Below are 14,050 nucleotides of genomic sequence, written 5' to 3'. Positions count from 1 at the left end.
CAAGTCTGAGAAGCTCTGGAGGAAAGAGAAAGAATGAGCAAAAAGGGGCTGGTTCTCCTCGCTGGGCACACGGCCCGCAGTTATTAAGACACATTTAGCTCACACCATAATAATCGCCATGGCCGTGACTAGTCACCAGGGCGAAGTCACACAGGAATGTGCCTCAAAGGGATAAAACACTCTGTTTAATCCGTACTCCAACAGACAAACACCTCCCTATTTTTGGCTAATCCAGCTTTCACTCTTCTTTAAAATACATACTTAAAATTTGTTTTATCGCTAGGGCTAGAAAAGGAATAGAGATATGCTTCAATTAAGTTTGGAGAAGGCAAAAAGTCTCATAGAAACAACACTCTGAGTGCAGATTCTAAATCTCTCAATAGTGCGAGATTCTGGGTGGAAAGAATTCTGTCAGCAGTTATATAATAAATATAAATTAAAAACTACAGAAGCGTGGCAGCAAAACGGGCTAAGATTATTAAAAACATTTTTTAGGTAAGACATGGTCCAAGCTGACCTGAATGACAGGTTAATATGGGGGAGCGGCAGAAAACGAGGGACCAAATTATCTTTGTTATATAGATGATAATGGTCTGGAAACTATCCTCTAGCTCAGCGGTCCGCAATATTTGTGGCACCAGGGACGGTGCTCCCATGAGCATCTAATGCCTGATGATCTAACTGGAGCTGAGGCGGTGATGCTGGCGCTGGGGAGCGGCTGCAGATACAGATGAAGCTTCGCTCCTGGTCTGCTGCTCACCTCCTGCTGTGCGGCCCGGTTCCTAACAGGCCACGAACCAGTCTGCGCCCCGGGGGTTGGGGACCCCTGCTCTAGCTGATGTTTAGATAAGGGAAAATAATGGCTTGCCTACGAAAATTACTTTAAAAAATGTATTAAGCCTTATTATAGTTAAATCACTTCCAAACATAGTGGCTGGAAGGTAAGTGCTTGTATCCATCGATTCTTAAAGTGGTTATACATATGTATTTCATAGACTAGGAGGTGATAATTAAATCATATTTTAAAAACGTATGATTTCAATTAACTATATAAAACAATGGGTACTGGAGACTTAACCCACTTGCAATTAAGGTTATATTGGACTTTCTGCTATCTCGGTTCACGTTTCTGTTTAAAGTACTTTCAATTTTTTTTTTTTCCTTTCCTATGTTCCATAGGCTAGATCAATTTCTTTCTCTTCTGTTGGTTTAAAAGTTATAAATTCTAACGTTTGTTCTTATATCGTTTGCCCTTAAGTTTCTGAACTCATGTTTGATGACTACCATTGATTTCTTAAACTTATCCTTATCTTCTTCTGCTGAAAAATGAAAATGTTTTCATTTTTCTTTAATCTCCATCTCTATCCTCACTTCCCGGACAGTGCCCAGAATTTGGGTTCCAAATTTTCATTTTGTTTTTGTTTTTGTTTTTGGATGTTACCACATATATACTTTAACTCCCATACGTTCTACAGCAAAATTCTAGATACTAGAATAAGCTAGTTGGTCACTTTCAACTCCCATACGTTCTACAGCAAAATTCTAGATATGGTTCTTTTTAAAAAGAGTACTCCCTCTAATGGTACGGTGTTTCCTTTTTCTTGTTATTTTTTTAGGCGAGGCAGCCCTTGGTTGACCTCGCAGATTGTCAGCTTGCAATCCCTTATTTTTTTATTTTTGACGCCTACAACACCTGCTCTTCCTAGATGGTTTCCCATCCAAGTACTAACCAGGCTCGACCCTGCTTAGCTTCCGAGATCAGACAGGGTCGGGCTTGTTCAGGGTGGCGTGTTCGTAACTAGTACAGTGTTTTCAAATGGGTTCCCTGGGCAGCACGAGCGTTGAGAGAGATACTTTCTGCCTGAGACTTTGCCTATCATGCCTTCACATTTAAATGACAGTTCAGCTAGATATACAATTCTGGGTTCAATGTGCTTCTCATTCAATGTATTTATCTTCCTGCATCCATAACGCTATTAAGAAATCTGAGGTGGGTCTGAATCCTTGATCTTTATGAGGTCATCTGCTGTCTAAAAACTCTATTTTAAGAATTTTACTTTTTTTTCTGGTTTTATAGATTCTACTTTAGTGAGTCTAGGAGTAGGTTTTCCTTCTGGTTTCTGTTTGCCCTTCTGAGTCCTTTTAATATGAAGTTTTCTATCTTTTTTTTTAAAATTATTTCTTCAAATATTTCCTTCCCTCATTGTGTCCCTTTTCCTTTCTAAACACCTGTTATCTAAATGTTACCAATTCTACTTCTACCTTTTGTATATCTTAGTTTTCTTTTATACTTTCTATACCTTTACTCTTCCTGCTGCCTTACGGAATATCTCGACCTCTCTTCCAGCTTCCATTATGTAATTTATATAGTCTGTGGTTTTAATGGAACGTGAGCTAATTTTATAAAGTAATTCTTAACAGAGTCTGCCGTCATTGAACAACTTATTTGTAAACGTAGAATTAAATGCACCCATATAATATTATTTAAACATTACAAACAGGAAAGATGAGGCAGGAAAGTCTAATGCACTATTCAGTGGTGAGGCTAAGTGTAATTTAAACAGTTCACATTTTATTTTTTCGTTCTTAAATTGCACTGATGAGAAGCTTGGCACCTTTTGTATGTTCCTTAAATGTATGATTCGCTTTAAAGTTTTGAAACTTTTTTAAAAAAGAGATAAAGGTTTTCGAAAACCTTTTCAACAAAAAATTCTCACAACAAATAACCACCCCCAATGACAAAAGATAAGACGATTTACTCACACTTGGAACAGTTGAAGATTTTTTCCTTTCTGGCCCCACGAGGGGGCTGGCAGTCATCTCGCTTTTTGATCCAACTGTTGTGCTGCCAAGTTTGCGAGCTGTGACGTCTCTGTCCCACCCCCCTCTCTGCTCACTTTCCACGCTGGTAGCCTGAGGCCTTTTCGTATATGAGACGGCGGGAGGAATGGACGGGCCAGCTATGACAATAATTTAAAAAAAAGCACGATTAGCTACCCGACGGCTAACCTATTTTCTTGTTACGAACAAAAACTCTATTAAAAAAATATCTTTATTTGCTTATTTTACAATCCGAAGTAAGATTAAACTGTTAAATTAGAAAAGTCAGGGGATTCTAGTGATCGGTCACTGATAGAAATCTGTGATAACTGGGGACTGGAGCACACAGAGATGTGAATGCGGAATGCTTAAAAAAAAACACAAGTTTGGGTGGAGTCAATCTGCCTCTTCGCCTATTTGACTTTCCCCACCATGGTCGCTAAAACGCCGCTGCTTCTGGTTGGCTGAGACGCTTCGCTGGACCTTCAAGTGAGCAGGGGACTGGAGAGTGCTGTTGTTTAGGTCACTACTGGGCCGTGACCTCTGACTCAAGTTTCCACTGGAAAATGACTCACCGCCTTCGAACTGTGAGGAGAAGACAGGACCGTCAGGGTTTGAAAGCACAAAAACGTTCAGCAAGCGACACGTACTCTTCATTTCCTAATCTGGCCCATTAATCCACACGGGGAGTAGTCAGAACTTAATCAAATAAATCGTCTGGGTGCAGAACCGCAGGTCGGCAAACGGGCAGGGAAGGAACTGGATACGGTGTTGCTTCCCCGAGTACGTGTCATCGTCTGTGATCTCGTCCAAATGGCTTTGGAGTCTTAAACGCCAAATGTCTGCCACTACTCCTTTAATGGTTATTATACACTAGGTGCTGTGCTAAGCTCTTTATATAAATGACTTTGTTTAATCGTTATATTTTTAAAGAGCCTGTTCGTTATTTACCTGCACTTTATAGACGAATAAACTAAGGCTGAGAGAGTCGATGGTCAGCTCTGGATTCAAACTCAAGAAAAAAATCCAAAACTGGAGCTTTATACACACACATATGTGCACATATTCCCCCCGCCGCCCCCACCCCATTTACACAACAACATCTGGTTTACTGGCTGTGATCAAGACATTGCACCTACTTAGAACTAAGCAGGGTGCATTTGGGATCGATACACTCTCCCTCTCTCTGTGACCTAAAAGATGTTTGCAGCCAGCAAACTTTTAACTGAGTCCCTGGCGTCCCAACGGGAAACCTAAATTCCTGTGTAAAGATACTAATGACACATAGCGGAATAATATTGATAATGAAAATTATAAGAGAGAGCAGCTAACACAGCACGCAAAGGAACCGTTCTAAGGGTTTCAGACGTACTAATCCATTTAACCCTCGATGATCCTAAGAGGTGGGTACTAGTATCACCCTCATGTTATAGGCTAGGAAACTGAGCCACGGAGAAGTTAAGGAAATTGCCTGAGTCGCCTGGTTATTTGGCTGGAGGCTGGCTAGGGTGGGGGAGGGGCGGGGATTCAAACCCAGGGCACCAGGCTCCAAGTTCGGGTTCTTACTACTTCCAGTAGCTTCATGAGTTTGTAGTAAAATCATAGTTAAAACTTGATTTTAAGTCATGCACGGGCTGGACTGTGTACGTGCAAAATCAGTGTTTCCTTTACATTTATTTAAATGAGCAGGAAAGTTAAAGATCTTGGGAGTGAAATCTAAAACAGACGCAGAAACACTTCGAAGACTTTACAAATGACCATTTGCACTATTTCTCACTTCCTAAAATTCTCTCGCCTCGGCCTGTTTGATGCCACTTCTCCGGTGACACTCCGCTCCTCCACTGGAATGACAGTCCCCACCTAGTAGGGTCGTCGAGGGGATCAGATGCATTAATAAAGTCCCTAGAGCAGTTCCCGGCACAGCACTGTGTGCTCCTCTGACGGTGACCCCCAGGTCTGTTCACGCCAGTCAAGTCACGCCCCTCCCCCCCGGACCCGGCTCTTACTACCCAGCGTCCACTAGACAGCTCCGACAGCCATCTCAGATGCGACCACGCCGAACCGAACGCGCTTCCTACCTTCCCCCCGCAATCCACCCTCTCCCCATCTCGGCAAACGGGCCTTACAACATCAGTCGTCTACGCTAGGAATCCGGGGGTCTCTTACCCCTCATTTCAGACAGGGGCTGCAGTACCTTTAAATTCTGCGACTTACGCGCCTTGGCCTGTGGTGGGCGCCCCTCCTCCTCTCGGCTCCCAGAGTCCCTGTAGCACCCCCCTCGTCCCTGCACAAACCACTCGTCACCTGCTCATCTGGGGGCTCCCCAGAGCAGGAGCTTTCTGTTCATGGTGCTAAGCAGAGTTTCTGGTACCGGGGAGGATCAGGAAATGCCAGCTGCGTGCGCTGCTTCACTAGTAGCTACTATGTAATGATAAATAATTCCAGCCTATTCTATAAAATGCCTCCCATGGATGCAAGTTTTCAACAAACTGTCAATGCTCCAGGCTCTGTACTTGACTCTCGGTTTATACCTCTGCTGTCCCAAAGGACCACTGGCTGTTACGGTTCAATCACTGTTGCACACAGTTGTTTCCTGAATCTATCTCCTTATTACAGATCCGTCCTGGATCTGTAATAAGGAGATAGATCAAAGCCACTTGACACTGCGCAAGGTGAAACATCACCGACATTCTCCTGGGTTCCCACCGACATGAATCATTAAAGTCGGACGCTTTGTTTTACATGCTGTCACCTCCTCGTTTCGGCCACAGTCCCTTCTGCACACCCAGAATACGCATGTCGCCCTTTGGCGGCACTGCTGCATTTGGATACACGACTCTGGGGGGCGCCGTTCTCAGAGACGAGACCGTGAACGCTGCCTCTCAGAGGCGAGGCACTCGACCACGCGTTCGTAAGGGAATCTCTCTGAGTACTCGGAAATAAAATCAGTTCATAGCTTAGCGTCCTGAGTTTTCTAATAAATGAGAGTGTTAGGGTCTTTATGTTATTTTTGACACCATATTATATCTTAGGCTTAGCTGTTACTAGCTTGAGAAATGATTTACATTAACCTAAAAAGGTGAAACACTTACTTCAGGTGGTTTTCTACCTAGAAGAATGTAAGTAGCCATGACTTCGTCATATTTCTGATTTATTAAGGCGTCATTTATCTCATCTCGTGCAAAACCCATGGTGACCATGATGTCTAGAAATTAAAAAAACAACAACAAAATACACAGTTTCTGGAAATGGATTTTAGTAAACAAACCATTAAAAACGGGCAAGTTTGCCGACATTAGCTATTTCGAAACGATGTTGTGAAATTTTAAAGTATAATATCTATAATAAGAACTTCTGGATTATTAACATACAGATACCATATATTCACAGGTTCCCACGCAGAAATTACCGACATCCTGGGTTCTACATTCCTGGGCCCGCTCCACTTCTCAATGCCTAGCCCGTCCCTGAGCTGAGTTCCTTTGTGCAGCCAGAGACGCAGTACGTGTCCACCTGAGGCACACGCAGAATCCCTTCTCTCTCTCCAACACACCCCCAGGCGGCTTCTCTCTCTTAACCATCTGTGCGCTCTGTCTGAAGGCAGGGTCACTTTTCGTTGGAAAGCTCCAATTTCCACGGTTGTTGTTCTGATTAGAATCCTGACACCCTGAAATGCTCCTCCCTCTGCCCTGAAGCCCAACAAGCGCACGGTTGAGATGACTCGGTGGTGACTCTGTGATGGCTTTGGGCTCGAAGAGAGAATGAATGAACAGAGCAGGTTGGGAGCAGAGCTCCGGCTAGCTGCGGGAAGGTGGGCCGTGCTGGGTGGGGGGAGAACAGTGAGGAGCAGCCCAAGGGTCTCTCCCTTTCAACTCTACGTTTCTGGTTAAAATACATGCTACGTTTTGCTAACGTTCACCGGTCTGATGGGTGCTGATATTTGAATCAGTCATTCCTGTTGCTAGAAATTGCTGAAAGAATGAGATTTATCTATATTATTTTAATTTTTATACCGCTGTTGCCATCAACTGAATTAGATTATAATACACCTGAGAAAAAAACTAAGGAACTTGAAGTCTGTAATGTTTAGTGTATATCTGGGGAAAGAAAAGATGGGAATGCAAGTATTTTTCAAATAAAAACTTCCTATTTTATATCTTTAAACACTATTTTGGGGGACTAAAAGAGTCTTCAGGCACAGGGACGACACCTGTCAGACGATTTAAATACTTACCTATTCTTTTTGTGTCGTTGAAATCTGGTTCAGGCTCAGTATACGGCTTTAGCTCTTCTGCTTCGTGACCAGCATTCATCCACCGATCTTTCATTATTTGCTAGGAAATAAATTCTGCATTATGTGTGGCCAAGCAGAACCTTCGAACACTCACCTGAGCTCTATTTTAGTAAATGTGACGACACTGACTGGCCCACTCGCTAAGAATCGTGTGACCTTTTCAAACTATGGTTACTGTTTCCGGTTTGATTAGCAGGCCGACAAGAAACGTAGGACTCTGGGACATAACGTACCTTATGAGAGCGATGACGATCGTCTCAGGCACTCAGCAAACCTACCGATTCAAGACAGCCCACTGCCCAAATTCCTCCACAGGGAACATTTTCACATGGGACAGTTTTAACATGAGGACCTACTGCTTTTGACCTCTGCTTCCCATTTTTACGTTTAAGATGAATGAAGCGTGGAATGCAGTTTTCAGGGAAGAGTATGTCATACTGAGGTAGGACTTGAGCTGCCTCCTGAAATCCAGGTGGCATTTGGATCGGCAGCAAAGTCACAGCAGAGGGACGTGGGAAGGGGCGGAGGGAAGACTTGGAACCAGGGTAAACGCGGTGAACGCACGGACGGGAGGTAAAGTCAGCATCTTCGGATGACGGACTTGAAGTTGCCCTGGCGGCGGAAGGGGGAAGGCTCCATTCTGCTAACGAGGCGACTCGGCGGCGTTTTGGAAGCGGCGCCCACGGAGGAGCGATCTGAGGACACGCGGGGGGAGCACCAGCCGTGCTCCTCACACACGAGGGGGTGGCAGGCGGCAGAGAGGACGAGAGGCCCCTGGGCAGCGACTCCAGAAGAACCCGGATCCGCCTCCCCTTCCTTATTAGCCCGGTCACGGGGGTCGCCGGGAGTCCACTTAGCAAAAACGGTGTCCCAAAGACACCTGTACGCGAAAGCAAACTAAGATGAACCGAAGAGAAATTTCCTTCCATGAAGGGAATGAGAGATAAAGCTGGGAAGAAAGAGCTGCTTAGGAGGACGCGGAGGGAGGCGACGCTTTTAATTCGAAACTCGAAGGTCTTTTCCGACAATGAGGCCCAGAAACAGCAAAATACGGGTGAACGAAAGAGAAGGGACGCGCAGCGGGACCCGCCCCGTGGCTGTGCGGACCTCACGCCTACGCGCGATTCCTCCACGGGGACCAGAGAGTTCAAGTTCAAAGCCAACGAGCAACGTCCCCAGCAAACAGAGGTGCTGTGTGACGGGGGAGGTTTCAGGCAGGGTACACATCGCCGGGCCCAAAACGCCACGAGACCTTGTTTGAATAAACTCACCCATTTCTGGTTTCATTTAAGACATCTCAGCACGAGGAAGGAGCGAGAGGCCAGACAAGATTCCAGACTTAGCGAAAGGAGAGTTCACTCTGGCCAGCCCCGCCAGCGAACGCACGTGGCCACTTGCCGAGAAATCGTAACAGAATCGATGTGGATGAATTGTAAGGAACTAAACAAATCAACAATGAAAATACACACCCTACCCTTAGATGCCCCTAAAAAATTTACGGACTTTAGAGTGGCCAGCTGGAAGTCATTTTTCGTAAATGGTTTCAAGCTTCGGAAAGTGCACCATATGCTTCTGAGTGTGCGCTTAGGTACCTTTCATTTTTCGATAAACGTTACCGTTCATTTTCTGTTTTCCTTTACTGTCACTTGCGGTGGCCAGAGATCAATGAGACATTTAAGATGATCTGTTAAGAGTAAAAATAAATGCTTTTCCGAGGAGAACCAAAGATGACCGAGAAAGGTCACTGAGGAAGGACTCTGCTTTCGCTCAAATTTTGCATTATTTTGAAAAGCAACAGTCCATCCTGGTTAAGGACCAGAAACAGGAGAGAAGACAGACATCGAAAGGACAGCGGAAAAGCTTTTCAGTTTCTTTCCAATAAAAAAGAATCTACGCACACCAATATTCCAATAAACGGGAAAAAAATGATTAGTTCCATTATTGGCACAACCAGGAAGAGCTGTCTGTATGCACACACACAACCTGAAAAAAATTATAAAACTGGTCGGATCTAGAAACAACTATAGGTCGAGCAAGTTGAATGTCAAATGAATTAATTTTTATGGAGGATAAATAAAGTAGATTATTTATCAGGCTTTTTAATAAAGTGTGCAGCATATCGGAGAAGCAACAGGAAGATGTTAAAATAAGTTACATAAGAAGTTTAGTAAGAAAATGGGTAGCCACGTAAGATTCTCAGAATCGAGTTTCAATATTAACGAAGTATGTAGTGAAGAGACTAGCGTTTTACTCTAATCGATACCGCATAATACTCATGTAACACTGGAAAAAAAATACATAAAGTTCCGTTTTCAAAAATATGGAAATTATCAGCAAATATTTTATATTAACATGCATAAAGCTGACACAAATCTAAGATCCCTTTGGACAAGCAGTTAAGAGAGCTTCCATGGGAAGACGCGCCATTAACCTATTCATTAAAGATACTGAGCATCATCTCTAATAAAATAAATGCGAATTAGAGAAATTACGGCAAACTACGTATTTTGTATTTGACTACTACTTTTTCTTATATTTGCTATCATAAAGGCACTGAATACTAGAAATTATTATATACATACTGAATCAAAGTGTGGAGAATATTTTACTTTCAAATACCTTGGGTCACACACGATCTTTTGGCACTGAAATACAAGACCTACCAGACAGACTGTTTGTACCCTTTGACCCAGAGATTACATTCTGGAGAATTTATCTACGTATATAGCCTAAAGGGAAAAAAAGCATATCGCATGATTTCTAGTAAAAACAATGAAAACAGCTTAAATGTGCAATAAGCAGGGGAGAGTTTAATAAACTATGATGCGTGACCCAAGGATAGCGACATGGCTATGACAAGAATGGAGCTCACTCTCACGACAAAGCAAAAAGTATGTACCAAAAAGTTCTAAGTTCAAAAAAGAATGTTCCATGACATGAAAACACTACTGTATAAAAATTTGTTTATACACTAACGATTAGTGTTCAGAAAAGAGCTGTTTTTTATAGTTTATGATTTTTGTTGTTGTTGTAAAGTTGATAATAAAGTTGGTATGAAAAATAAAAGTAAAGATTAATACCATTTTCGACATCACTGCTATCTCAAGGGGAGTTTCTTAAGGTTTGGAATAAGAAATCTTTTTTTGAAACGATGTTAGGCTTCTCTGGATGGTCATTTCTGGGAACTGTGGAGCAGACCAGTCTCTGTATAGTGATATGTGCAATAATATGATAATATTTCCAATACAGACTCATGGTTCTGTGGCTGAAAAATTTAGTTTTAATAAGCTGGAACTGGAGTTTCCAGAATCTATTCAAATATATCGAGTTGAGCTTCTGTTGATCATACGTTTTCATAATAATAATCTGGCTTTTAAATTCAACTCAGAATTCTAACACTTTAAGCCTTCCAATTTTAATGCTAATGATGAAAGACTTAAATATTTGGCTATGGTAAATAAATTACCTTTAAGACGCTAAGTACATCTTGTTACCTGTCCATAGAGATTTTTAACATCTATTCTCCCAAATAATTTTTGTATGATCTTTTTGCTCTGCTTATTAGCTAAGCTGATGCCTCAATTCTGGACATTTTATTAAGTGACGTTCAGGTAAACCAGATTGCTATGATAAAAGTAAGCCATAAAGTGGGATTAAGAGAAACTTATGTTCCCATAAAATTTTAAACCTGTATGACAATCAACAATTTTAATTTTTTCACATAATTTTTATGAATAATGCTTGAAAATAAGTTTAGGAATATAAAAGTGGGCTTTTCTACTGCACGGGTTTCTCTTTAAAACATTATTAACATACTTTTATACCCCAAAGTAAAAAACCCACAAAAATCCTAGGAAGGAACTAATCACATTTAAACAACTAATTCGGTAAAAAAAAATCTGATAATTGATTCACTGATATAAAACATTTCAAATAATTTCCAATGGAAGTGACCATCTCATAACTTCCATCAAAACATATTGCATCTTTTAGTAAAATTACAAAGACCAAATTAACATGGGACCTCTGTACACAGGAGTGACTCACTCTAAGGCTGCCTCCTGACCAGCCTGGAGTCCGTGCCAGAAAGCCCCATTGCTACACTAAAAAAGTACAGTTTAAATGGCATTAACTCTCTGAATTTTTCTATCCTATCTATGAAAGCAAATGAATGAAGACAAAAAAAAAGTACTAGTAAACAGTACATGCTGAATCTCTGAAGTTTTATGTTCGTACGGGCTAAAATATCACTCTTAAAAAAGAGATGGGCAAAATATTTAACAAATAAGTCATTCTTATTACAGAATCAGAAGGAACGAAGGTTAGACATTTTGGTTACATGAACCACAGATGTTATTCTGCTGTAATATACTTAATACATTTATAATAGTGTCTGTTATTAAAAATAACCTCACGTATGGATAAGTAAGCAACACAACGGTGTGTTAAGAAGCGAAACACCTGTTTCCAATATGTTCTGCTTAAATATTTATAAATTTTCTGTACCGATGTTGAGAGATTTCTGTTAAATTTTTTTGCTATCGGGTACTAATTTCAGATACATCCATGAAGTATTTACTGGATTAGAATTTTCATCATCTTCTTTCATCCTCAAAATATTTGTACTGACTAAATACAAGGTTTCTGGACTGGATCAAGTCATTTCTGCCAGACGCTAGCTTTTCCTCCTTCTCTAACTAAAAGTCAATTTAATCTCGATTTTTATGTTGTTTTAATTGAATACTTCACTTCGGGACAAAGAAGCAATGAGAAACCAACTGTGATAACTTTCGAGTAGTGAAAGAATCATGTTACTTTCCTTAGCTCTAACCACAGACAAATTCGATGATTTGGCAATTTTCCTAAAAACACACAGGGAGAATGTTATTGAAAACGGTCGTCGCTTCCTGGAATATTTTAATTATCCAACGTTAAACCCAGAGGACGAAAAAACCTACTCACTTCCAAGCTGCCTCTCTTAATTGGGTTCAGCACTAATAACTTCTTCAGAAGGTTCTCGCAGTCAGTGGACATGTAGAAGGGAATACGGTATTTCCCTCGTAAGACTCGCTCACGCAGTTCCTTAAAAGAAGCAAAAGCAAGCGCTTAGCGAGCCGGCTTTTCAAGTCACCGTGCCTGGGGATCGAGCATGAGCATCAAATCTGGCGGATACCTTTAAATTCTGGCCATCGAAAGGCAAGGAGCCACTGACCAGCGTGTAGAGAATGACACCGAGACTCCACACGTCCACCTCGGGCCCGTCGTACCTCTTCCCTTGGAATAGCTCAGGAGCGGCGTAGGGTGGGCTTCCACAGAATGTGTCCAGTTTGCCCCCGACTGTAAATTCATTACTAAAACCAAAGTCAGCAATTTTAATATTCATGTCAGCATCAAGGAGAAGGTTTTCAGCCTAAGAGGAAAATAATGAAAAGGACAATGTAAAGAGCCTACGTAACAGAACATATGCATCACAACCGTTTCAGATCCCACGCTTGTATGTGTCACCGCTCATGTTTTATCTGCCATCACAAAGTTAGAAGCCCGGCACGGTACTTCGATGCATCATCCCTGCTCGGAATGACATCTGCAGAAGGCTGAATTTTAACACGATGAGAGGAAAGCTCTCCTGTATACGCGTATCTGCGACTGTTTAAGAAAAGTGATTTTAAACCCTTTTTTTTTTTCCTTCAAAGTAAGAAACATCCCGGACCTGCACCTTAACATGACCTATTCTAAAGCACATAAATCAACATCACATTCATCCAGTTGGGCTTAAACCAACAAGTTTACCCAACAGTATTCTATGTCAATAGAGTATTTTTGGGTAATGCGAGGCTGATACCTAAAATAACTGCCAATCAGGGCTTCTGTGACTGCTGAATTCAACCGTCCGCCCTGGCTCATGGAATGCTTCCTCCACAAAGTTCTGTTCTTTCAGTGAAAGAACGCAACGCAGACTCCACGCGATCTTGTTGGTTTTAACTTTCCTTCCTTTTGCTGTTTTAAAACTACATTCTCTTCTGCAGGTAAATCATGGTAGAAAGCAGTGATTTCTACCCCCAAACCCCCAGGTTTTGAAATCCCTTTTGTAAATGCCAGCAATACAATAAAGGATTTGCTTTTGTACGTGTTTCGTTTCAAACTCTGTGTTACAACTGATAGACTTAACGAGGCCCTAGGTTACTTGGTAGATATGTTTTATTAGGTTCCAAGGAGTAAAGTTTGACTAAAATGAAAATCGGAGTTCTCTTTATCACTGGAGGGCCCAGGGTCATCAGAGTCGGGCACCGTGACCATCATACAGCTCTTCCCTTCCCTCCCTGCTTCTTCTTTTCCTTTTTTTGAGGTATACTAGCTTGGGATATTTATTTTGGAAAATGGAGATACATCCGGCACCCAAAAATATATGATAAAAATAAGGTGTGGTTTGTGACATGATTATTATAGCAGCACATAAATTTGGGAGGTTTATATTAAATCATAGCTACTTGTGGACTGTGTGACAAAACCAGGTTATCTTGATGTCTCGGGCCTGGCCGCTGTAAACTTCCGAGGCCATCTGTGAGCGAGCTGGACTGTGCTGGGTCTCTCTGAAGCATCTGGACGGATATCAGAGAACCCAGGCTCCCTCAGGGGAGGAGAGCTGGGGAGGTGCTCGGGTCCTCTCTCGTGTGGGTGAGAACACGGGGTGCTGATCGTGATTTTTTGCAGATTTCCTTCAGATAAGAAATGAGACGAGAAGCTGGGAGTCAAACGCACAGGCAGGAGGATGGTCCTCTTTATCTGAGGAAGTGACTTCCCCTTAAAATAGCCGAGGGAAGAAACCGAGAACTAGAAAAATCTGGCTCAGTAGAAAATCTGTAAGCTCAGAAAAAGGGAGCCAAATACAGGAGTAGACTTCTGACCACGGTTTCAGACAGAATTTCCAAATCAAAC

At 42.0% G+C, this 14,050-nt stretch overlaps 1 protein-coding gene across 5 annotated transcripts in view; it reads right to left on the bottom strand.

Moving 5' to 3' along the window:
- Positions 1–14,050, bottom strand: part of MARK1 (microtubule affinity regulating kinase 1) — a 78,217-nt gene that overhangs the window by 14,946 nt on the left and 49,221 nt on the right. For 4 of the 5 annotated variants that reach the window (XM_039883418.1, XM_039883419.1, XM_039883421.1 and 1 more), the window contains exons 8-13: positions 12,288–12,524; positions 12,077–12,196; positions 7,055–7,154; positions 5,913–6,025; positions 3,252–3,405; positions 2,764–2,960 (exon numbers count right to left, since the gene is read on the bottom strand). In XM_039883418.1, coding sequence (XP_039739352.1) covers positions 2,764–2,960; positions 3,252–3,405; positions 5,913–6,025; positions 7,055–7,154; positions 12,077–12,196; positions 12,288–12,524 — 921 coding nt within the window. The remainder of the gene's footprint in view (positions 1–2,763; positions 2,961–3,251; positions 3,406–5,912; positions 6,026–7,054; positions 7,155–12,076; positions 12,197–12,287; positions 12,525–14,050) is intronic. The other variant, XM_039883420.1, reaches the window with a different exon arrangement.

The sequence above is a fragment of the Pteropus medius genome, unplaced genomic scaffold, assembly GCF_902729225.1.
Source record: "Pteropus medius unplaced genomic scaffold, Ma_sr-lr_union100, whole genome shotgun sequence".
Taxonomy (NCBI): domain Eukaryota; kingdom Metazoa; phylum Chordata; class Mammalia; order Chiroptera; family Pteropodidae; genus Pteropus; species Pteropus medius.
The sequence above is the reverse complement of the archived record's forward strand: the minus strand, read 5'-3'. Positions and strand labels throughout refer to the sequence as shown.